The sequence below is a fragment of the Eucyclogobius newberryi genome, unplaced genomic scaffold, assembly GCF_026437365.1.
Source record: "Eucyclogobius newberryi isolate DKJ021-1_F unplaced genomic scaffold, fEucNew1.0.hap1 SCAF_9, whole genome shotgun sequence".
Classification (NCBI taxonomy): Eukaryota; Metazoa; Chordata; class Actinopteri; order Gobiiformes; family Gobiidae; genus Eucyclogobius; species Eucyclogobius newberryi.
In genome coordinates, this window is record NW_027316532.1 from 21484244 (window position 1) to 21510346 (window position 26103).

The 26103-nt window shown below is 42.1% G+C and overlaps 1 protein-coding gene across 1 annotated transcript; it reads left to right on the top strand.

Moving 5' to 3' along the window:
• The first annotated feature begins 4203 nt into the window (after positions 1-4203).
• On the top strand, positions 4204-25523 carry LOC140354142 (long-chain-fatty-acid--CoA ligase ACSBG2-like). Its single transcript, XM_072439053.1, has 13 exons — positions 4204-4271; positions 4706-4977; positions 6417-6505; positions 8932-9052; positions 11354-11434; positions 11506-11655; positions 12750-12926; positions 15411-15592; positions 16275-16517; positions 17036-17253; positions 23857-23996; positions 24340-24586; positions 25376-25523. Exons 2-13 carry the CDS (start codon positions 4798-4800, stop codon positions 25492-25494), a joined length of 1947 nt encoding a protein of 648 aa, XP_072295154.1. The 5' UTR covers positions 4204-4271; positions 4706-4797; the 3' UTR covers positions 25495-25523.
• Positions 25524-26103: the final 580 nt, after the last annotated feature.

Here is a 26103-nt window from a genome sequence, read left to right on the forward strand (position 1 = left end):
TTTGACGTTCTTGTTTTGTAAAATTAACTACAAACAGTAAGAGCAGGAATATAACTTTATACCATTATTTGAAAGATTATGTTGTAAGTATGTCTTCTTTTTTATTTTTGATCATTACAAAAAAAAGCTTACTACAGGCACTTCAAATATTATTATTATACCATTATGTATTATTATTTACTAGTGTTATTATTATCATTATTTATTATTATCATCATTATTATTATTATTATCATTATCTATATTATTATTTATTTTTTTATTTTTATTTTTCGACACATCAGATTGTAAAGACTGGGCTGACTTTTTAAATGTTACTGTAAAAAGGCCTATTATTATGATGATTATTATTGTTCAGGGTTTAATTAGGGCCGTTGCCGTGGCATTTTACACAAACAATAGATGCATAATCATCTAATAGTGAAAGTTAGTTCTTTATGTACTATCTCTATACCAACAACTCTCATCTAAACATGTATTGACACTCATAAAATTACAAAAGTGGGACGATGCCCTTGATCTTCACTAACATTTGTAAAACACCACATGACAATGTTACGGATGGGCTGAAAAGTCGATTAATAAGTGTAAATATAGCTTCGATTAATAAGTGTAAATATAGCTTTACATTTTTCACAACGAAGTCTGGACATTTGGTTTTAACCAATGAAAAACCCGAGAACGCGCCATAGCAACCGCCTTGGTAACCAAATGCTTTGACAGCAGTCGCAACTAGCAGAAGGTCGTTCCTGAATATTTATCGGGCTATCATGATGGCAACTATTGATTATGGCTGTGTTGCCTACATGTCTGCAGCTAAGGCTAACTTGAAGAAGCTTGAGGTGGAGCAAGCCCAGGCCTTGTGTATCTGCTGTAGGGCTTTAAGGACCTCCCCTGTCTCGGCAATGCAGGTTGAATTGGGAGAATTGACTTCTCTTGGCTTACTGGGTGAATGTGCAAGGTCATACAAGCACGCACCCGGCAAGGACATTTCTCAGAGAAGATGGGGGACAGAATGAGGCTGACAATTTGGGTTTTAGCTGGGTAGGAAATGCAAACGTGCGACTTGCTGGGGTTAGTGACCTAAGTGTGAGCCCTTTGGTGGCTTTGTCTACTATAGCTCCCTGGAAGTTTGTTCCGGCTCCTGTTGATATTAACTTGCATCACAAACTTAAAGGGGGCACTGGGAGGGCACCGCAGTTCGTTGTTCAAGAGCTCATTGATAAGCATTCTGATGATGTATTTATACCGATTGGTCTAAGGATCCTGAGAGTGGGCGAACTGGCGCTGCTTATTTCGTGCCTGACCTGGGTGTGGCGGTCAAGAAGAGGTTGACAGATTGCCTTTCTGTCTTCACCTCAGAACTCATAGCGATACGGTTAGCGTTGGAATGAGTCTACTTTACAGTGTTGTAGCGTTGTGGTGGCCTCTTGACAGCATTTCTGCATTGCAAAGCATTAAGTTTGGGAAGTCGGATTGCAGACAGGATGTTTTATATGGCATCTTCTGTCTGTCTCTCTCTGTCCAGGAAGGATGTGAGGGTTTCCTCCATTTGGGTTCTTGCACACAAAGTGGCTGATTAAAAGTGATGGCGGAGCTTGAGGGTGGCTGCCTGCCTGGTGGGGTGTTCTTGGATGCATGGGCTGTGGCGTCGGGCCGTGTGTTCCGCCGCTTTGGACATGTGGCGGCAGTCTGCGGAGAGAGGCGGGGGTGTGGTGGGTGTGCAGGGGATACGAGTGCGGGAGGTGTTGTGAGGGAGCGGGGCTGGGGTGCTGTGGCTGTGGGAAGGAGCATGGCTGCAGGGGAAGCGTGTTTGGCGGAGGGGCTAATGAGGTGCGGTGGGTTGAGTTGGCGGCGTCGCGCCCAAGTGTTGAGGTTCCAAGTGTTGAGGTTCCAAGTGTTGAGGTTCCAAGTGTGGAGGTTCCAAGTGTGGAGGTTCCAAGTGTTGAGGTTCCAAGTGTTGAGGTTCCAAGTGTTGAGGTTCCAAGTGTGGAGCCTTCAAGTGTGGAGATTCCAGAATTATTGACAGTGCCTTGGTTGTGGATTGAAAGGATGTTGTACTCTTTATGGTGGATGTTGTGGGCTTTGCTGCTCAGGCTCAAAAGGGAACGGGAAGGATCGGGGTCATTGCTTGGGCTGCAGGGGGATTCCTTGGAGAAGAGCTTGAATGGGCAGAAATGGAAAACACACTAGAGGCGCTGAATGAGAGTCAGAGTAGAGGAAGTCTACTTTTGGAGAATCAGAGTGGTCAGGGTGGAGGGGTGATGGTGGGGGCGTCGCTGGTCTTCTGTCCACAGTGGATGCACGGCGACAACAACGGAAGTGGAGGTCACAATTGCAGTGGGTGGATGCCGGCCGCCATGGAGCGCTGGGAGGGAGGAAGAAGAAGGAAGACGAGGAACAAGAAGATGGGGAGGAGGATCTCATGTGCTTGGAATTCGTGGGCTTGGAACTCTTGCTTTGAACTGAAGAAGTCTAAAGAATAAAGTCTGAAGAATAAAGTCTAAAGAATAAAGTCTGGCGGTAATGTAACATTTGGATACCAACCGCCATAAAACAACAACAACAACAACTTGGATACCAGCCGCCATAAAACAACAACAACAAAGAAGAAGAAGAATCAGTTGCCAGAAGTATACTGATCTTGTCTGACATGTGCTAAACCGAGCGGAATTTTGTGTTTTAAATTCGACAAATCTTGCTGTTATCTGCAATGACGAGATGTGTAGTAATGGACTGCTCTCAAGAGGGAAGCGGGCTCTTTGAGTGGCCCAAACGGAAGGGTCGAGGATGTCTCTGGACACGATTTGTCCAAGAGAATGTTTTTGGAATCCCAAATCGGCAATGTATGGCAAGTCTGGTCCAATGTTATGCTACCGACATTTCACTAAACCTCGTGAAATATCGACTTGGATATTCGAAAAAGTAAGTTGCAAGATATTTTCACATCAAGGCAGTTGTCTGTTGTCTGTGCTTTTGTAGCCGCCGTATGCGGCTGTCTGACCGACGCCGTGGGCATGTTGTTGATGGCGAGAGTGCTCACTTTATGCATATTACTGGTTGTAATAATTATACCAGGAAGTTGAATGGATTTGAAATTAATTTGAATTGAGCCACCGGCACGTTCTCGACTCCCGTTTTCAGGTCAGTTTGACTAGTAATTTGCAGTTTCGAACTTATACAGTAAGAGGACCTCGTCATCATTGTATTACACATCATTTTATGGGAAATATTCCAGTTTAACACGCACCATTCAGAAAGTCTGTCGATGTCCAGTCGCCATCTCATTCTCGTCTCCTCATCATCACTCTCATCAGCAGTTGCAGGACCTGTTCGTCAACTGGATACTGTTCGTCATCCGTTGAAATCCGCTCACTTGACGAGGATTCACTTGTATTTTGTCGCTATCGCTGTCCACTTCAGTGTACATAACTGCCATGTTGGCTAGCCCATCTCCCAGAGTGAGGTCACACTTATGTAAAGGCAAAAAGACGGCAGCAGCAAAGGAGCTTTCAAAAATAGTTTATTTCTTTATCAATAGTATCTGAATATTAAGACTTGGATACTAACGGCTGACGACGACTTGAAAGCACTTACAATTAACGTTTCAGCCCATCTTTAAATAAAGCGACGTTGACGTCTTTCAATTTGTATAAAAATTGAGTTTAAATGTGAGTCTTGTGACAGAGGGATTGAACAAGATGGACATTTTTCAAGATTATTGAATTATTGAATTTTATGTCACTGGTTTGAACTAAATAATGACAAACAAAATGGTGGTTCAGTATTTTTTTTTTAAATGCAAGTCTCTATCAACAAATTTAACGTTAATATTTACTTAACACAATTAAACATACAATTCTTCTATATTATGCCCAGATAAAGGTATGAAAAAACAATTGAAACTAGATACTCATGATAACATTTTCCTGAATAGTTTTGTAATGGTTTTGATCTATATCCAAACAAATATAGATACAAACAGATATTTTGAGATAATATTGTAGAATTAAACGCTAAAGTCGCTCTCTCTAGCTATAATTGAGGAAAACGTACGTAAACAGATAGAAACGCTCCATATTTACAGCAGCGTTTCCACGGGAGTCTCTTGAGTTCACGCTCCTGGTTGCCCCTGGAGACGTTCTCTTCTGTAGTCCTCCGGGACCCTCACTCACGCGTTTGTGTTTCCTTTTTCCTCAGCGAGTCGTTGGAAGAGGAAAATGAGGAGGAGAATCAAGCTGATGAAGTCGCAGCTCCGCCGGCTCAAACAGGTGCGTTTTTAAAAGGTGTTCATCGAGGTGGATTCTTTGTTTATAATTATTCTTACGTTAATCGAGGTCGGTCATTTCAAATCGTCATTGACCAGGTCTTTAGTCTTTTTTTAATAGAGAGGTCCGCAGCCAATCCTCTGCTCCAAACCCACGACTTTACAAACTTTTACAGGACGAAAAAAACGTGACTTAATTCCACGAAAAGTGAGTTTGATGTAGCGCTAGAAGAGCTCTCAAAACTAGCACGAACTTTCGTTATCTGACCATCTCCAATTTCACCCTGGAGAGACTCAAACAAACACAGAAAGACCGTTTAGCAAGATCCAATTATCTCGACTCATGAAATATCCCGCAGCCCTAACTTGCCTTTATCATTCTTGATTTTATTTCTGTGAGTGCGTCGTGCGTTACCCCGGGTTTTCGTTTCGTTTCAGTAAGCGCCCCTCGCCCGGTCTCTCTGCGTGTGCCCGTGCCCTCGGACTCCGCCCTGTGGACGTCCCGGGGCGACGCCGAGGTGAAGCTGAGGATGGGCGATTCGGGCATCGCCGCCGAGCCCGCGCTGACCATACACCAGATGTTCGCCTCGTCCGTGGAGCGCTTCGGGGATCACCCGGCTCTGGGCTGGAAGGACGGGGAGCAGCAGAAGAGTCTGACCTACAGAGAGTACTACCAAACCTGCCGCGTCGCCGCCAAGAGCTTCCTCAAGGTGAACCACTTAGCATGTTTTACATTAAGCATGTTTTAATCCAGTCGTTTCCAAGCGTTAATGATGTATAAACCCCTTAAATGTTACATCAAAGGCAAAATGAAGCAGGTAATAATACACTTTCAATGATTCACTGACATCAGATCGAAATTCTAATAATTTGTGGTTAAGAATGTAAAAAGTCTGTTGGTAAAATTAAAACATTTGGTGGGGTCAACGTTTCTGTGAGTAAATTTCTATTAAAACCCCAAAATAAAAACTTAATAATGCTAAAGTTCTGTCATGATCTCCTGGTGAATAAACCAATAAAGTAAAATACAATAGTAAATGTGTTTAAAGCAGGCTCTGACATCACTTACATGTGTCTGACAAAGCCGTTTTTCAGATTCTGTCCATTTCTTTTGGTTTCTAAAAAGACTACGGTATTTTACGGAGTGTAAGTCGCACCAACCAAAAAATGCATAATAGAGAAGACAAAAACATAAGTCGCATTTTTGGGGGAAATTCATTTGATCAAATCCAAGACACAGAACAGACATTTACTCTTGAAATGCAATTTAAAATAATAACAGATGAGAGAACATGGTGAATAGGTGCACGTATGCTAACGCTAACACCTTCAGCTACATGACGCACAGACAGAACTGTGGTAAGTGTCTGGTATGTTAACGTAACATATTAACAGTTATTCAGATAACTATAGCATAAAGAACATGCTAACACGTTTACCAAAGCATCAGTTTTACCCCAAATCACTAAATCCATTGAATTCTTCTTCCTCTGTGTCACTTCTAAACAACTCCACAAACTCCAGAGGTAGAGGAAGTGCAGATTCTTCTTCTGCGTCGCTTAGAGACTAGAGCGCCCTCTTGTGGTTGCCAGTGTGAAAATAACTAATGATATCACATATAAGTCGCACCCCGGCCAAAACTATGAAAAAAGGACTGGCCCTGGTGTATTTTAGTATTAATCAAATAATCGTGACTAAAAAAATAATCGTAGTCGTATTTTGATCATCTTTATCTGGACTTTACAGACTCTAAAACACACACGAAAACTCTTTATAGCAAAGACAGTGGCATCATCGAATCAAAATGTCAAAAAAAATAAACTCAATAACACTTTCTTATATATATATATATATATATATATATATATATATATATATATATATATATATATATAGATAGATAGATAGATAGATAGATAGATAGATAGATAGATAATATATAAGGTTAGAAAATGGCCCCTGGATATATGGAGTATATATATATATATATATATATATATATATATATATATATATATACTCCATATATCCAGGGGCCATTTTCTAACCTTTTGTTCTTTTTAAATGTATTTTAAAAGCCAAGTTGAAATGACTGAAAGAAAAGTCCTGAATCATTCTCTCGTTTGCCTCGTTGTAATTATTTCTGCAGCTGGGCTTGGAGCGTTGCCATGGCGTTGGCATCTTGGGATTCAACTCTGTGGAGTGGTTCATCTCAGACATCGGTGCCATTTTGGCCGGGTGAGTTTACGCACACTTTATTAGATTATTAGACTTTATTAGTGTCGCTGGATTAGGGCGAAAATGATACAAAAACAAACAGTTGTTTTAGTCTTTGACTTGTAAGAGATTACATGTAAGAGAGTTAAAATAAATCAAATACAATTGAAATATGGCAACTAAAGTATTTATTTTATTTATTTTATTTTATTTATTTTATTTATTTTATTTATTTTATTTATTTTATTTATTTTATTTATTTTATTTATTTTATTTTATTTATTTTATTTATTTTATTTATTTTATTTATTTTATTTATTTTATTTATTTTATTTATTTATTTTATTTATTTTATTTATTTTATTTATTTTATTTATTTTATTTATTTTATCTGTTTTATCTGTTTTATTTACTTGATTTATATTATTTATTTTATTCTTATATATTTTGTATTAGTTTCTATATTTTAAGGATACAGTGTATATTTGTATTATTGATAGTAGAAAAAGCTTCAGTTGTAGTCATCTGGACTCAGTTAGAAAAAATAAACGTTTCGACTCTCATCCAAGAGTCATTGTCAATAAAAGAATTTAGGTCGAGAACTCCGATATTAATACTGTTCTGTGGTAAGACCCGCCCATTGGGAGGAGCCTTCCTGAAGAGGAAAGAGTGGTTTGTTTCAACAGAAACTTACCCTCTTGGTATCTACCGAGCCTATTCAACCCTTTAATGGGCTATTAGTCTCCCCTTTGTCTTTGTGAGACCCTGGCTCACCAGGGTCTCACAGTTCTCGACCTAAATTCTTTTATTGACAATGACTTTTGGATGAGAGTCGAAACGTCTATTTTTTCTAACTGAGTCCAGATGACTACAACTGAAGCTTTTTCTACTATGGAACACACCTGGACGAATGAGGGTTTACACCGACACTTGTATTATTGATGAACATAATATTGAAAGTTAAGTGGTGACAGACTTGAGACCACATGATGTTCCAGTTCCACCTCCTATGCAGCACGTAGACACAGTGTGTGATTGACAGTCGATCTGTGGAACAATCTTCATTCCTTTTCACCATCACAAGTATCGGCTGTGAAACATTAGTGTTTATCTACTGACGTCTCTAATGTGAGATTCTCGTGTTACATGACCAAACATCTGCAGCATTTAGGGCCTGTCGCATCTGAGATTACCACGTACTTTTAGGAGAAGTACTGGCTTGTGTAAACATGTATTTTATTGTGTATATTCAATACCAGAAATTTTAGTTTGGATCCAACTCAAGTAATACTATGGAAAGTATTGCAATATCCATGAGTTTTGTGTTAAAATGCATTGAAACTCTTTGACAATAAAGATGTATTGAACTGATTAAAAAAATTCAATACATGGGCCAATAAATTTAGATAAAATATAAACGATGCATCTAAAAAATGTATTAAAAACAGAATCGTGCATCTATGTTTATAGAATAACTACTTTTCTCTTTCAGTATTGATATATCAATATTGTGATCTGGATTACACTGTATTACACTGTATACATGCATTTGCGGTGATGTCATACATCCGGGACTTCCTCATAGCGGCCATTTTGAAAGGGGCACCCGATATACTTGCAACCACCACGACTGCATCCTTTTCTACGGCATAATAAGCTACGAATACTTTGATTCTTTAGACGATAACGACAAACTAAAGTACACGACAAAGCTATCATTCCTTGGTCTGTCAACAGAGCAATGTCCTTACAGAACGCAGGTTTTTGGCATTTTGGCCTCATATATCCTGGATATCGTATGTAGTAGATGTGTGGTTGTGTCCCTTTCAAAACGGCGGACTCGGTTGCTACTGTACAAGTTTCCGGATGTGCAAACGCATGTATTACACTGTATTACTCTCTATTACACTTTATTACTATATTATTCTCTATTAGACTCTACACTATTACACTATATTACACTCTATTGCACTCTATACTCTATTACACTCTATTACGGGGAAAAAGCCTAAATCAGTGATCATAGACTATTACTCTCTATTCCACTCTATTACACTTTACACTGTATTACACTGTATACACTCAATCGGATAACGATCGGATTTCTGGAGTTATCAGATTATTGTAAACCGTTACATCTGATGTGAGTGATCAATCACTCTTGAGCCAGAGAAATGATGCGGCAAAGAAGACGAGAACAAAAGAGAAAATGTTGAAAGAGTTGTTTTAAAACGTACTTTGTCTTACAGTTACTCTAAAAAACAACTCGTCCTCGGAGGTTTTCTTGCGCACTTAAACGTTTCGGATTGTTTTGATTTTTTACTGGCCGTACGCTTGTGCCCGGTAACTTTACAGAAATAAGATTCAAAGTTAAAAATAATAACACAAAGCCCATAAGTTTTGCCCACGTGTTTTGCCTGTGAGTGACGCTGGCGTTGTGGTTGCAGGGGCTTCGCGGTGGGCATCTACACGACCAACTCGCCGGACGCCTGCCTGTACGTCGCGGACAACTGCAAGGCCAACGTGATCGTTGTGGAGAACCACGAACAGCTGCAGAAAATCTTACAGGTCTGTGCTGTTGTCTTTTTAAACGTTTTACTGGTTTGTCACGCGTACAAGGTCAAACACACACTTAAAGGAAACAAATCAAAAAAGGTTTATAATTAGGCCCGAGCGCCACAAGCTGGCGAGAGGCCTATTAATCTCGTAAGGCCGTGCAAAGCACGGCTGCGAAAGTGCGCACGTAGTGCGCACGAAATCGAGCGCGAAGCGCTCGCCCACTTCCAAACACTCACTAACGCACTCCTCCACTCATGCACGCCCCGTGCATACTAATTAGTAGTAGTAAAATGGAACATTACCGTTGTAAACGGGCGAAGCCCGTGCAAAAGTGCGCACTAAACGAGCACTTTACATTGAGATGACGACCGCGAAGTGGGCGGAGCCCACTCAAAATTAACGAAAGTACCCGTCAGTGACCAGGGACCCACACCATGAGGTAGGAAAGCGCTCGCGCTTTCCGAAAATGTATAGTTTATGATATTTGAAAAATGGGAAACATTGTTTTCGCATCGGAATATTATTCTTTCTTCTTCTTCTTCTTCTTCTCGGGACCAACCCCCCTATTTTTCACCCAGTGGACATTGACGAAAAGTCACAAACATGTTCACACCTCTAAAAATCGTGCCTCTCTACATTCTGGCTATTTCCCTTTTCTAAAATAACAAAAAATTGGCGCGTCAGCGCCCCCAAATGTACCAAAAATGCATTGAGAGATGGGAAATGACCCAAAAAAAATCTGATCGTAGAATCATGAAATTTGGCGCAGAGGTAGATGGTGACAAGAGAAGTAAAAAATATTATTACGGCAACGCCGTCCGCCCAACCAAATGTTGGCCATATTGCTTCAAAAATGGCTAAACATGACTTCGGAGTTTTTCCAAACGTCGTACTTTTACGAACTCCTCCCAGGGCGTTGGCCCTAAAAAGCTGAAATTTGGTGAAAATGCTACTGAGGAGTGGGACATCAAAAGTTATCCAAATTACATTGATACCTTTCACGGTCTCTGAGCGGCGAAGCCGCAAACTGTAGCTAGAATTTCAGAAATCTCCCATATTTAAAATTTCTGCCGTTTGCGCAGATAAAGTCCGAATTGCGTCAAATTAGAATCAGTTGTTAAACTCTTTGCCCTAAACCTACTTGAAGTGAAATAAATTCATTTGGCGCCACAGCGCCCCCTACAGATTTTATATGGAGGTTAAATGTTTAGTTTTCCGAAATTATATGAAATTTGACACACAACTCAATTTTGGCATCCCCATCAAAAAAGTCAATGAGACTCATGTCATAATTGTTATGGCGTTGCCGTAACGATGACCGAAACCTTTCATGTTATTCCAATGGGGAAATCGCCAGGACATGTTTACACTTTAGACTTTCACAAACTCCTCCCAGGGCGTTAGACATATTAACCTGAAATTTGGTGAGACTCATCTTCAGGACCATCAAAAGTTATCCACATTTTTATTCAAAGAGTCACGGTGTCTGTGCGGCAAAGCCGCACATTTTGCCAAGAATTCAAAATAAAATAGCTTTTTGATGGTAAAACAAAGGGGAGAAGATGTGACAGCGTCACAGATTCAGCAGTAGGCGTAATAAAAGGACAATTGGGGCGCGTTAGCGCCCCCTCCTCTTGCGGCGTGGCGGCGGTGTGGCGGCGGCGTGGCGAGGGCCGATCATTGCCGCTTGCGGCTATATTTGTTATTATATTGTATATTGATGTTTTTGGATTTCCATGTTTTTTAATGCCATTTAAAGCCTTGTAATTAGGCGTCTGGGCATTTGTACGTTTATAGTTTTATTCATGTTAATTATTTTTTTTAATATATATATATATATTTTCACATCGTATTTTCTGGACTATAAGTCGCACCTTTTTTCATAGTTTTGGCCGGGGTGCGATTTATACTCCAGAGCGGCACACTGGCAACCACAAGAGGGCGCTCTAGGCTCTTAAGTGATGTAGAAGAAGAATCTGCACTTCCTCTACCTCCGGAGTTTGTGGAGTTGTTTAGAAGTGACACAGAGGAAGACGAATTCAATGGATTTAGTGATTTGGGGTAATACTGATGCTTTGGTAAACTTGTTAGCATTTTCTTTATGCTATAGTTATCTGAAAAACTGTTAATATGTTACGTTAACATACCAGACACTTACCACAGTTCTGTCTGTGCGTCATGTAGCTGAAGGTGTTAGCGTTAGCATACGTACACCTATTCACCATGTTCTCTCATCTGTTATTATTTTAAATTGCATTTCAAGATTTATATTCGATTTATAGTCCGTTGATGTGAAACTGTCTGCTGCAGGTGGAGGACCGGCTGCCTCATCTGAAGGCCATCGTCCAGTACAAAGACGCGCTGAAAGAGAAGAGGCCAAACTTGTACTCCGTAAGCGCCCGTTTCCGTCTGCGATCTCCGTCCGTCCAAGCCGCGTTTTGACCCTTTTTTGTCTCCGGCAGTGGGCGGAATTCATGGAGTTGGGCCGCGGCGAGCCCGACGCGCCCCTCGACGCCATCATCGCCAGTCAAAAGCCGAACCAGTGCTGCACGCTGATCTACACCTCCGGGACCACGGGCCAGCCCAAAGGAGTCATGCTCAGTCATGACAACGTAGGTCTCCAGGGACGACGCGCTAAACGCCACAGTGCTTCTCACAGCAATTAGAGATACTGGAGTGGAGGATAAACGGAGACACTAGGGCTGAACGATTTATTTTTATTTTTTTCTGACAAACGTTGTGATTGGATTTGCTTTTTATGATTTATTGGTTGATTTTGTGCACATTTTAAAACATGTTAAGGTGCACTGACATTTGAGAAAAGTCTGAAATGCACGTGATTCTTGAAGCCAGAGCAGAGTTTCTTTTTCTTCTTCGTCTTCTTTAATAAACACTGTAAACACACCGGATTCTAGCCATGGACTCCTTTTCCTCTGTTGTCCTGCTCTTAAACGCTCTTTCAGACACGAGGACGCAGTGACAGTGTCACTACTGCCCCCCTTTGGTAACCAGTGTTCCCACTGTCTCCCATCCAAGCGCTAACCAGGCCCGTCCCTGCTTAGCTTCTGAGTTCTGACAAGACATTGGGCATTGACGAGTTGGTATGGCAACGTTTTCAAGACCCATTGAAGCTAACAACAACAACTAGCATGCTAACAGCGCTTTTAAAAAATAAACAACAAATAAAAATCAGACTGAAACACCTTAGACCCCAATGGTAAAATATTAGTCACAGAAGTATTCAACTCTCTATCTATATATTGTACTACAGTAAATTAACAAAACATCTTAAGTATTCTAAAGAAAATTACGGTACACACAATAAATATTTGTATTGTGTTATTGTTATTTATTTTAACAATGTGTGGATATAGTATTTATTGTGACAAGCCTCTGTACGGCCCCTCGTAAAGCTGTGGTAGATGTTGAGTTTCCCTCCAAAGAGTATATTAAAAGCATCTCTTTCTGACTAAATGAGACCGCTGGATGCTGTCTGCAGCTAACAACACATTGAAACAAGCCCCCTGATTGGCTCTGCTTGTGCGGCCCACCTTTATCTTTGGTCCTAAAATGAATGCATGTGGATATTAACGATGTGCCAGAGGTTTTGAGCATCACAAACGAGATGGACTTTCTCCTTCAGTGAACTTCAGGGTCTTCAGCCTTAAACTGTATTTCTAACCCTTTGGTTGTGGTCCGTGTTCAGATCACCTGGACCCCCTTGTCCTGCTGCCGACACGTGCAAATGACCGAGCCCAGCCAGGCCCAGGAGGTCATGGTGAGCTACCTGCCCCTGAGCCACGTCGCTGCTCAAATGATTGACATCTGGGGGTCCATGAAGGTGGCCGCAGTCATGCACTTCGCCCAGCCCGACGCCCTCAAGGTGAGACTTCTGTGGCATTAGAACCAAATGACCAAAAGACAACCTTTTAATTCAAAATATACATGACTATTATGCTGTTACAATTAAAGGCAGATTTATTCAGAGCCCAGTTAAAGAGAGTTTCCTCTAAGGTTTGGTGCCCGGTGTGTATTTATATATTATGTATATTTAAACACACAAACTCAAGATAAAACAGGAACATGTGATGGTTTCTTCCTGGAAAAGAAAAGTAGGAAAAACTACCACCAACCGTTTGCATCATAATGTATTTTTACTTTTGCACCATTTAATAAGATAAGATAAGCCTGTATTTGTTCCAGTGTTGCAACACATAGTAGGTACAGAGTAAATAATAAAAAACAGAACAAAAACACACTTATACTCTTAATAAAAATAATAATAAAATGTAACAATAGTAACACTCTTCTTTAAAGGCTGTTCAATGGACAGAGAATATTGCACCAGGATGATTGACATGTCACAGTATTGCACATGAATATGAATATGAAGATGAATGACACATGTTCAGGACTAACAGTGTTTGTTATAAAGTCTGACAGCAGCAGAAGGAAAGACCTGCGAAACCTTTCCTTCACACAGCGAGGGTGGATCAGTCTCACTGAAGCTGCTCTCCAGAGCGGACAGAGTGTCCTGCAGGGGGCACTCATGATCCAGCATAGATGTGAGTTTAGCCAGGACCCTTCTGTCCCCCACCTCCTGCACCGAGTCCAGAGCACAGCCACCACAGAGTCGTAGAAGTGTCAAGAAATTAGACATACACCAATGCTATTCCTTAACACGCAGAGAACACGATTCAACTTAGAATATGAAACGATACAGAAACGTCAGACTTTTGTGTAGCATGCATGGGAGAAACTGCCGACCCTCCTCAGTCTCACGAAGTTTTTTCTCATGCAGGTTGGTTTTATTAGATATTATGGAATAGGCGGGTCACATTCTCATTGGTCAGCTTCACATCAAGGCACTTGTCTTTTACAACAGTTGGTATTTTTCCTTAGAGATAAAGCATGGGTAATGTTTACCTAACTCCCCTGGGGTGTTCTCCCTAGAGTAAACATTCCTCTGCTCCATCTTTACGACACCTTCACATTACGACACCTTCACAAATGCAGTTTTTCACATGCCGTTTTTCTCTAAGACTAATGATGCAGATAATATAAAATATCGTCACTATAATATATATCACTATTATGCAGATAAAATACATCACAGAAATATAATCATATATTTAAATTTTATCACAAGAAGGTCTTCAGGAGCGGCCCTGTCACTCCAAAAGACCTGAGTCTCCTCAGGAGGTAGAGCCGACTCTGGCTCTTCCTGTACAGTGTCTGTGTTATGAGTCCAGTCCAGTTTGTGGTTCAAATGAACACCCAGGTACTTGTATGAGTCCACTCTCTCCACCACCATCTCCTTGGTCTTCCCCGCGTTGATGAGGAGGTGGTTCCGCTGACACCAGTCCACAAAGTCCTGCGCCAGTCCTCTGTACTCCTCGTCATCGTCGTCCGTGATGAGTCCGATGATGGCAGAGTCATCAGAGAACTTCTGCAGGACACAGTCGTCCGTGTCATGTCTGAAGTCTGCAGTGTAAAGGGTGAAGAGAAAGGGCGCGAGGACAGTGCCCTGGGGCGCCCCCACACTGCAGGTCCGAGTGTCAGACACACAGTCCCAGGCTCTCACAAACTGGGGTCGGTCTGTGAGGTAGTCCAGGATCCACTCTGCCAGTTCGTACTCCACACCAGCCGTCTCCAGCTTGTCCCTCAGGAGCAGCGGCTGGATGGTGTTGAAGGCGCTGGAAAGATCGAAGAACAGAATTAAAGGCTTAATGTGATTGGCCTGTGCACTTTTACAACATTGTCAGTTTTACTTTTCTTAATTGGTGCAGCTTAATTACTGCATCAATGATCTAAAAGCCTTTAGTCGATGATCAGTCGATGTCGTCTGAGCCAAAGGCAACATATTAAATATCACACATATAGTTAAAATAAATAAATAATTGTAAAAGTGCTTATATTTCTGCACTTTAATGAATTTTTTGACAAAGATTTCACATTTTTTAAAAAGTCAACTAACATGTTTAAAGGTTTTAACACGTTTCTGTTGGATTGTCTGAATATTGTTTCTAAGATCCTCTAAACAATTGATGTATCCCACCACTATTCTAATTATTAATAATCTTTTTTACATATACTGTAAATATATATTTTATGCATGCATAGTCCTGTCTTAAAGTGCACTTTATCCAGTGCATGCTTTTAGAGGCACTAAATAGTTTTGGAAACTTTGGCCTTGCTCTGTTTAAAATAGAAGCACAAAACATTTCTTTATCAGACTAAACAAAAGGTCAGTGAGTTTGTCAGTGTTCACCAAAAAGTGTTGATGAGTTTTCTGCTTTCGGTTTGTGACTTTCCCAGTGGCGCACCCTCGTCCCAGTGTTACAGGCTCTGGTTTCGTCTCTCACAGGGGTCTCTGGTGAACACGATGAAGGAGGTCCGTCCCACAACTTTCGTGGGCGTGCCCAGAGTTTGGGAGAAGATGCAGGAGAAAATGAAATCCATCGGCGCAACGTCTTCAACTGTTCAGAGAAAAGTGGCAGCTTGGGCCAAAGACGTGGGACTTCAGGCCAATCTCAGCAAACTGAACCAGTACGTCGCCTATTTAACACAAGTTTAACATTTACTTTAGATGAGAGATGTACAGAATAATGTACATACGGTATAAAGTATATGCAGCTCTGACACCTGCTTGTCTCATGAAACGTTTCATTATGACATAAACTTATCTGATTTTACAGGCTTTTATGGCTTAAGAATATCTGGTTTTACATGAGTCACCTACTGGTCTTTTTTCCCAAATGATATTATAGATCTGGTTTAGTCCCGCTGGTACTCGGAAAGCCTCTTTTGTTTTTGGTGTGAAAATGTTTGAGAGTCACTTTAACTATTAAAACCTCTCTTTATTTGGGCCGATTGCCTCAAAGCACCCGACCAAAATGAGCCCTGGACTCTTCGTGAAGCTGAGACTCTAGTTTTGATGTCTGATTTACTCTAATTATTAGTGGCAACAAACAATTTGCAAAAGAAAATCAGCTTTTAAATCCCGCCTAGATTTGGCACATGACAATTTCAGACCTGAGGCCAGTGTCACTAAAAATTAAATGTAGAAGTTCAGTTGGAATGTTTATAAAAGGCCTTTTCAAACTGATCCTGGTTCATCCCAAAAAAAGCTGTAAAAAGCGCTGATTTAAAAACTTGCTGTGTAATCCTGTAGGAGTATTAAGTGTCTATGTATTGTTCATTCATTTTTGGAGTACATTTCTCTTTTCAGAAACGGTGCGAGCCCTCTGTCTTCCCTCAGTTTCTACATCGCCAACAATCTGGTGTTCAAAAAGGTGCGCAAGGCTCTGGGGCTAGACCGCTGCAACAAATGCTTCACTGGTGCCGCGCCCATCACCAAAGACACGGTGGAGTTCTTCCTCAGCCTCAACATCCCTCTGTACGAGCTGTTCGGGATGAGTGAGAGCTCCGGCCCACACGCCGTCTCTGTCCCCGAGGCCTTCAAGCTCACCAGGTATGCACCCACTTTTATTAAAGGATTCTGTTGTTATTGGCCTTTAAACACGAGAATCAGTGCCTTTAGTTTGGCATCACTAGGCTTTGCAGATGTAATGATCGGGATTTTGACGTATAAATGATCAGAACGAGTCTGGAGATGATTTATGGAAATGAAAACGGCATCAAGAAGACGCCGCAGATCGGGAAGACGCCACGGATCGAGAAGTGGCCGCGGATCGAGAAGACGTCGCGGACAGAGAAGAGGTCGCCATGATCGAGAAGAGGCCGACGAGAAGCCGTCGTGGATCGAGAAGAGGCCGACAAAAGATCGAGATGTGGCCGCGGATCGAGAAGATTAAGATTAGAATTTAAATGTAACTTTTTGATGAGGGAACAACGTTAGAACATTGAAACCCTCTGACTGAACCGTTTCTATGATGTTTTGGGAGATTCATCGCTCTGTACGAGAAGACAGTCCAGCTTTACTTGTGTGCGTAGTCTCTTCCGTAATTTAAGTGAGTGTCCTGTGTCCAGCGTGGGGAAGGAGATCCCCGGTTGCAGGACCAAGCTACAGAGTCCAGACGCGGAGGGAAACGGCGAGATCTGTCTGTGGGGCCGCCACGTCTTCATGGGCTACCTCAACATGCCCGACAAGACCGAGGAGGCCCTGGACTCTGAGGGCTGGCTCCGCTCCGGGGACCTGGGCAAGCAGGACAAGAGCGGCTTCCTCTTCATCACCGGAAGAATCAAAGGTAAACGGAACACTTCATGATATATACGATTATGAGTGGCTTTTTTTATTTGATCATCAACAGACAAAGGTGCGTAAAGGAGACAAAACTGACTCAAGAAGAAGAAAATGATATAGTCAATTCTTTCAGTTTGACTTGAGTGAAACTAAAACAAATATTTGGGGAAAATTTAAGAGCTAAAGTTAATTTAAAATCAAGGGCCGACAATTTACTTTTTGTCCAGTTGTGTTCTTAAAAACTAAATAAATTTTAGTGCAATAAAAAAAATATTCCATCCCTTCTTGAGCAACAAAGTCCGTTCAGACCGCGGCGTCAAATTGGCGCCCAACGCATAAGTTGGATGCCTATACATTTGAAGGCAGACACCCCGGACGCGCATCCGAAAAATACACTCAACAGCAGACGCGCGTCCGAGGCGTCAGCGCACATGCTCAGTGGAGGAGTTGTGCTGTGTTGCTTTTCTCGTTGCGGACCATGGCTTTGGTTTATTAACTTTACAAAGTCCGAAAACGGAGGCGATGGCCTCCGGGGCCCGTCTGGGACCCGCATATACTTTCGAGGTGAGCAGAGTTTAGTCAATATTATTATTTGCTCCAAGAGCTGCGTCTTAAGGATTTTTTTTTTATTGTTGCGGGGGTTTGTTTTGGGTCTTCTTCCGGGTCGTGCATAGCACATCACCGGAGCGTAATCTCTAAGAAAAGTTGAGCTTTGTTCAACTTTTCTGCGTCGGACGTCCAGAGCATCCAGAGCGCCCAACGCTCAAACGTCCCCGACGCGCCCAACGCTCAAAACGCAGGATCTGCGCTGCAGAAAACGCAGGACGCCAAGACGTGTTTACATAGACTTTGAATGTAAACTGGACTCTTTTGACGCTGTGGGAATGTGACTTCTGATTTGTACATTTTAATTTAATTTATGTTTAGAAGGACAAAACATGGAATATTGCAATAAAATCGGCTGTTTTCATTGGACAGACACGGAAATGTGTTAGAGGAACAGTTCAAGAAACGCAAATGTTCAAATTGTTTTTATGGGACATGGGACAATAATGACTATAATCATGGCTTGCAACAAAATAATATCATATGTTTGCAATAATGTATATATTGCACACGATATTCTGAGAGATATCACTATTTTTAAAGCACCAAATGCTTTATTAAACCACAACCTGCACTGTTCAAAAAATAAATACTCACTTGAAACTAGGAAAATACAAAATTTTTATCAGCAAAACAGTAAACATCTTAAAAGTATTATAAACAAACTAAACTGTAGCACTGACACAAAATTATTATGTAAATCTACCAAAAAATACTCACGCGGAGAAAGGATTAGGCAAGTAGAGCACCTTTCATACACAAGGCAATTTAAAGTGCTTCACACAACAGGAAAAAATGCATTCAAATCACAAAACAGTTTAAGAAATAAAAGAGAAAAGTGCAAAGTAAAATCCTTTCATTCATATGCACAGCTAAACAAAACTGTTTTTAGCTTAGATTTGAACATTGTCAGAGTAGAAGCCTGTCTCACATCTTCAGGAGGAATGTTGCAGATTTTAGCTGCGTAAAACTGAAACACAGATTCCCCATGTTTAGTCCTGACTCTGGCACCAGCAGGAGGCCGGTCCATGTTTAGTCCTGACTCTGGCACCAGCAGGAGGCCGGTCCATGTTTAGTCCTGACTCTGGCACCAGCAGGAGGCCGGTCCATGTTTAGTCCTGACTCTGGCACCAGCAGGAGGCCGGTCCATGTTTAGTCCTGACTCTGGGAACCAGCAGGAGGCTGGTCCATGTTTTGTCCTGACTCTGGCACCAGCAGGAGGCCGGTCCATGTTTAGTCCTGACTCTGGGCACCAGCAGGAGGCTGGTCCATGTTTAGTCCTGACTCTGGCACCAGCAGGAGGCCGGTCCATGTTTAGTCCTGACTCTGGGCACCAGCAGGAGGCTGGTCCATGTTTAGTCCTGACTCTGGCACCAGCAGGAGGCCGGTCCATGTTTAGTCCTGACTCTGACACAAGCAGGAGGCCGGTCCATGTTTAGTCCTGACTCTGGCACCAGCAGGAGGCCGGTCCATGTTTAGTCCTGACTCTGGGCACCAGCGGGAGGCCGGTCCATGTTTAGTCCTGACTCTGGCACCAGCAGGAGGCCGGTCCATGTTTAGTCCTGACTCTGGGCACCAGCAGGAGGCCAGTCCATGTTTAGTCCTGACTCTGGGCACCAGCAGGAGGCCGGTCCATGTTTAGTCCTGACTCTGGGCACCAGCAGGAGGCCGGTCCATGTTTAGTCCTGACTCTGGGCACCAGCAGGAGGCAGGTTTACAGGTTTACAGCTTGTTTGGAGAGGCCAGTGAGCAGGCCTTTACAGAAGTCTTATCTACTGGAGACAAACACATGGATAAATCCGTCTGGTTTAGACATTAACTTGCCCCCTACTGGTCGGACGACTCATTGAACTCAAATGCAGTTAGGCTGAATAAGATTAGAATTTAGCTAAAATGTATAAAACATTTATCACAGAATAGTAAGTAAGTACATTTTATTTATATAGCACCTTTCACAGACAGAAGTCACAAAGTGCTTCACAGAACACAGAATAAAACAATAAAAACACAAAAAAACTTACAGTGAGCAATACATATACAACAATATACAGTCAAATCAGTCGCTAAAACAAAGGCTTGACTAAATAAAAAGGTTTTAAGCTGACCCTTAAAAGCAATAACTGAGTCCAGTGACCGCAGGGAGAGCGGAAGATTGTTCCAGAGTCTGGGGGCAACAGCCTGGAAGGATCTGTCTCCTCTGGTCCGAAAACGAGTGCGAGGAACCAACAACAGTTTCTGATCCAAGGACCTTAGTGAGCGAGAGGGAGCGTACGGTTTAATCAGATCGCTGATGTACGATGGCACCTGACCATTTAAAGCTCTAAAAGTCAGAACAATATTTTAAACTGGGGCTTTTAGAATGGGTGAAATGTGGGCCCTTCTATTTGTGCGGGTTAAGATCCTCGCTGCAGAGTTCTGGACCAGCTGCAGACGAGAGAGTTCCTTCTTGTTAAGACAGGAAAACAAGCTATTACGATAGTCTAAACATGAAGAGACAAAAGCATGAATTATAAGTTCCAGATCATTTTGAGACACCATTTTCCTCAGCTTAGAGATTTTCCTCAATAGAAAGAAACAGTTCCTCGTCAACAGCTTCAAGTGGTGCTCTACAGACATGTCTTTGTCAAAGACAACACCCAAGTTTCTAAGACTTGGTTTAGCAGTCTGGCCTAAATCACCCAAGTACTGGTTTATCCCTGGAATGGCATCCTCAGGGGCAATAATCAGAGTTTCTGTTTTGTCAGCATTTAGCTGCAAGGAGTTTTGACTCAGCCATTGTTTTATTTGCACTAAACAACTGACCAATGATTTCAGCTTCTGGATCTCAGAAGGTTTAAAAGAGCAATAGAGCTGAATATCGTCAGCGAACAGGTGATAGGACACATCACTAAACTCTTTAATGATCATTCCCAGAGGGATTATATAAAGCAAAAATAGGATGGGACCCAAAACGGAGCCCTGAGGAACTCCACACAACAGATCAGCTGAGTCGGACATTATTTGGTTTGCAGCAACACTAAAGCTCCGACCGGATAAATATGAGAAAAACCATTGAAGAACTGACCCCGATAGTCCAATCAGGTCCCTCAGTCTGTTCAACAGGATATGATGGTCGACAGTGTCAAAGGCTGCAGACAGATCCAACAGAACTAGAACAGTGCATTTTCCAGAATCAGCAGACATCATAATGTCACTGGACACTTTCAACAATGCGGTTTCCATAGAATGATGTTTGCGGAAACCAGATTGAAAAGAGTTGTGAATGTTAGACTGATCAAGGAAGTCTGACAATTGTTTGTCTTTTTCAGTAAAGGCTCTACTATGGCATGTTTAAATGGACCAGGAAACACACCAGTAGAAAGAGAGAGATTTACCATTTTGGTAACCCAGGGGCGTTATTGACCTCAAACACTTTGAGGAAGAGCCTGCAGGGAAGGGCATCTGATGTACAAGAGGAGGGTTTCATCTTGGTCACCAGAGCTGAGATGTCCTCTAGAGTGACAGGCTTAAAAGAAGACCAGTTTTGGGAAATAGGCTCCACAGAAACGGAGTTATCACACAAAAGGAGTGGGATTTGGTCTTTGATCATCTTGATCTTCTCGATAAAGAACTTGAGGAATTCATTGCTGTCAGCTTTGCAGGAAACAGGAGTAACTGCAGCTGAAGGACAAACAATAGAATTTATAGTGTCAAACAACACTTTGGGATTTTCTTGTTGGATGTTATTAGCTGACGGAAGTAATCAGATCTGGAACTTTCCATCATTTCATTGTAAGATGACACAAGATCTCTGAGGTGTGACCTAAGAACCTCAAGACTGGAGGTTTTCCACAGACGCTCAGTTTTCCGACATAGTCTCTTTAGGTTTAGGATATCTTCATTAGTCCAAGGACAAGCTTTTTTCTGTGTTGACAGAGTGGATTTGACAGGTGCCACCTGATCTAAAATGGATAAACATTGGCTGTTAAAGGAATTAATTAAACTGTCCACATCAAGACAATTCATAAACAAATGAGGATCAAACATAGCAGAAAATTGGACGGCTGTATTTGCAGTGATAATGCGCCTCTGAGACCTGATGTTTGAGGGCACAGGCTCAGGAGAAAAGTTCAATTCAAATAAAACACAGCTATGATCGCTCATATGAACATCCTCCACACAGAGGTTAGCAACACTCAGGCCAAGTGAAAACAACAGGTCTAAAATGTGTCCCTTTTGGTGAGTGGGACCAGAGACATGCTGCTCAAAGTTAAATGTTTCAGTCAAGGTTAAAAGATCATTTGCAGGGCATGATGAGCCATCGACCCAAATGTTAAAATCCCCAAGAATTAAAACATTTTCCAGCTTTATAATAGAAGATAAATAGTCACTAAAGTCCTTTAAAAAGACAACAGCAAGACCAGGGGGCCGGTAGACTAAAACACAGTAAAAAGGACTTGAAGAACCAACCTTAATCATCTGTGATTCAAAGGAAGTGAAAGTGTGTGAGTCGATGACTTTACACATGTAACGGTCCTGGGACACAACTGCCAGACCTCCACGTCGACCAGGGCGAGGCATCGCAAAAACGGAGCAGCCAGGTGGGCAGAGTTCATTTAGATGAATAAACTCACCCTCTCTCTGCCATGTCTCCGTAAGACACATGAAATCAAGGTTTTGTCTTGTAAAAAGTTCATTCAATCAAAAAGCTTTGTTGGCAATTGAACGTGCATTCAACAAGCCGAGCCGGACCGTGGATGACGTCACGTCCATCGGTTCAGCTGAGCGCAGCGGGACCTGTCGAAGGCACACGTTACGGTCACGTGATTCCCATCTGTTTCGCCAGTAAGCCGACGAAAACAAAGAAGTGGACGGTGGCGGTGGACCCCAGCGCTCATAATTCCAGAGGCGCGCAGGCTCCAGGCAAAACAGCCGCCACGTCCCGCGCAGGCTCCAGGACCGGTGCAGCCGCGATGGCCCGTGCAGGCTCCAGGGCCGATGCAGCCGCGATGGCCCATGCAGGCTCCGGGAAAGCAGCTGCGCTGACCCGGGCAGGCGGCGAAGACGGCGACGGCAAACAGCCGCAAACATCGAGGAGCGGAATTAGGCGTAAGCACTGAGCACGTCTCCCAATGTCCAGGATCGTGTACGCCGAACACAGGCTTGTCTGCACTTCACCTGCGCGCCAGACCTTGTGCCTCTTCTCCTCTGCTTCCTCCTTTTCCCCGGGCCTCGGGACAGCAGCAAAATGTCAGGTGAGTTGGGTCGACAAACAAGAGGTGGCGGAAAAGCTTGTTTGTACCTGTCCCATGTGTCGAAAAGCGACTCCATCGACGCTTTGATGCGGAAAAGTGCACCACGGTCGTAAACCCGTACAGCAGACACACAACAGACTAATGTCTGGGCTGATAAAACTGCATAAGTTGTAACAATCGTCAGTAATAAGCGGCATAACAAGAGTCGAGCAGTGGCGTGGCCGAACACAGGCGCCATCTTGGAATCTAACTCTAACTAATCTAACTCGACAAATGATCTTGACAAATCTAACTCAAGACAAATGATCAAATGAATAGCACAATTTTTAATCACACTGGGGAAACACTAATTTATGCCTCAATTTTTTTTATTCAATAAAAAAAAATATGTGAGTGACTTTATTTTGTTGAATTCATGTTTAGAGAGTAAAAAAAATGTTTTGGTGTAAATTCTGCATGAACTTGAATTAGTGTCCCTGGTGTGATGTCACTTTCTTGTCAATTTCTACAGATTTTTCAACAATTTCTCCACAAATACCAGCTCGAACAGGTACAAATACACCATATAAAATCAAAATTAGATGGGCCTTTTAACATTACTCATTTATTATAATAATTTCGCACACTTCCTGTCAACATAAAGAGCACTGTAAAACATAAAGTATTATAAGTGAAGTTTGCTCAGAAGGTACACGTTTAACAAAAAAAAAACGTAAAACCCGTGTGTCCGTGTTCCTCGCGTGTTAAAGTTGCGTTTGCGTTTTCAGAGCTGATCATCACGGCGGGAGGAGAAAACGTGGCTCCCGTTCCCATCGAGGACGCGGTGAAGGAGCAGGTCCCGTTCATCAGCAACGCCATGCTCATCGGAGACAAGAAGAAGTTTCTGTCCATGCTCATCACCATCAAGGTAAAAACACACTCTCCTGTCTCTGTGTTTGTCTCTGTGTTTGTCTCTACGTTCACAAATAATGTGTGAATGAAAGATAAACCCTAAACGTCACATTTTTTGCATCTCTGTAAGAGCAGCAAATGTTGATGAGCAAATGTCGCCATCTGGTGGTCATTTTAGAAAGAAACAGTTTCTGACCAAGCCCTCAAATTTAAATCTGGACATTTGAAGCGAATAAGAGGCAGACAGTGGGATGAAATACTTAAATGTCATTAAAATAGTCCCTTACCTGTGTCTTGTGTGGGATAAAACAGTTAAATGTCATTAGAATAGTTCCTTACCTGCGTCTTGTGTGGTCCAGTGCCAGGTGAATGCAGACAGCGGCGCTCCAGAGGATGAGCTCACTCCGGAGGTGGTGGAGTTGTGCCGTAGACTGGGCAGTAACGCCACCCGAGTGTCAGAGCTCGCGGCGGGAAAAGACCGCGCCGTCAACACCGCGATACAGGAAGGAATCAACCGAGTTAACGAGAAGGCCACGTCCAACGCCCAGCGCATCCAGAAGTGGCTCATCCTCGACAAAGACTTCTCCATCATCGGGGGAGAGCTGGGTGAGGGAACGTGTGTGTGCGAGCTGAACGTGTGCGAGCTGAACGTGTGCGAGCTGAACGTGTGTGCGAGCTGAACGTATGCGCGCGCTGAAAGTGTGCGCTAACTTGTTTTTATTTACTTTACAGTTTCATTTACATGTTTAACTTGCATTTATTTTTACCTGAAAGTATAGTTTGAATTGTGTTATTTTTTCTTAGGGAAAAACATTTAAAAAGTGTAATATTTCAAAAGGAAAGTGTCAAAAAGAAACTAGATGAATTATGCCATTTTAAGATTAATTGAATTCAGGTGAAAAGGAAAAAATGCTGAATTCACTTTTTTTTCATTTTAACCATCGTTCTGCAGCTAGTAGAAAAAACTCTGCTGTCAGAAACAGCAGAGATAGAGATGATGGTTTTGTTTTATACTCAAGAGCAGGTTTAAAAGCCAATGTACAAGGAATACATTTTTCTGACATTCATTAAAACTTTGAGGGCATATTTGATGCATTATAAGTGTCATGTAATGTTTTCATATAAAAATAAGGCATACAAATCGTAAAAATAACCATGTTTAAATTTCATTAAACATAAAATTTCACATAAGAAAATGTTGATGCTGGTGTCAAAAATCAAATTTCCCAATTTCTTTTGGTGTTTGGTGCTAAAACTTGAATGAATCCACATTTAGTGATAAACACCTTAAGAAGTGTTTGTTTTCATATGTAAGAATAATGAAAAAGTTGCCGGTCCTGTCTCCTCTTGATGAAAAATAAAACTACATTCTGATCCCCTTTTGCTTCTCTCCAGGCCCGACCACGAAGCTGAAGCGTCCGGTCGTAGCAGAGATGTACAAGGAGCAAATCGACAACTTCTACAAAGAAGTGCCGACGCCCATGAGTCCCGACACTCCGGCGCCGCCGAAATAAACGCCGCTTATCCTGCATCGTCACTCCTCTTTCCGCCTGAAGCTTTGGCCCTGTTTACATTTTACCTGTATAACTGTATAAAAGAAGTGAAATGAGCTTTATTTGTTGAGTGAAGTTATTATAATCCAAAGAGCTGCTCCGCCCGACCCGGGACGAGCTACAGCTGTGACGTCAGAGTGAAGTTCGTCCATTTAAAACATGTTTGTTGTTGGACAGTCGTGGAATAAAAGTGGCAAAACAAACTGAGTCTTGTCGATTCTCTTTTCATGGTCTATATAACTAAAAGTTTTACAATCTTTCAGGTGCGTTCAGTTGGGACTTTACCAACCGGAACTAAACCTGGACTAGAACCAAACTAGGACTAAACCTGGACCAGAACAGGACAAAACTTGGACCAGAACAGGACAAAACTTGGACTAGAACAGGACAAAACTTGGACTAGAACAGGACTAAACTTGGACAAGAACAGGACTAAACTTGGCCAACACTAGGTCCTTATACTTCGTACAACTACAGTAGGTAGCAGTAAATGCACATTTAAATTTTACGGCAAGGCCGTGGTTATTTTATTACTTGGTTTATGAAATTTTTGATTAAAATATATTTACA

Coding starts and splice junctions, on each gene's coding strand:
- LOC140354142 (XM_072439053.1), top strand. CDS start 4,798: ATGGGCGATTCGGGCATCGCCGCCGAGCCCGCGCTGACCATACACCAG. Junction 9,053..11,353: donor AGCTGCAGAAAATCTTACAG/GTCTGTGCTGTT, acceptor TGTCTGCTGCAG/GTGGAGGACCGGCTGCCTCA. Junction 11,435..11,505: donor AGAGGCCAAACTTGTACTCC/GTAAGCGCCCGT, acceptor TGTCTCCGGCAG/TGGGCGGAATTCATGGAGTT.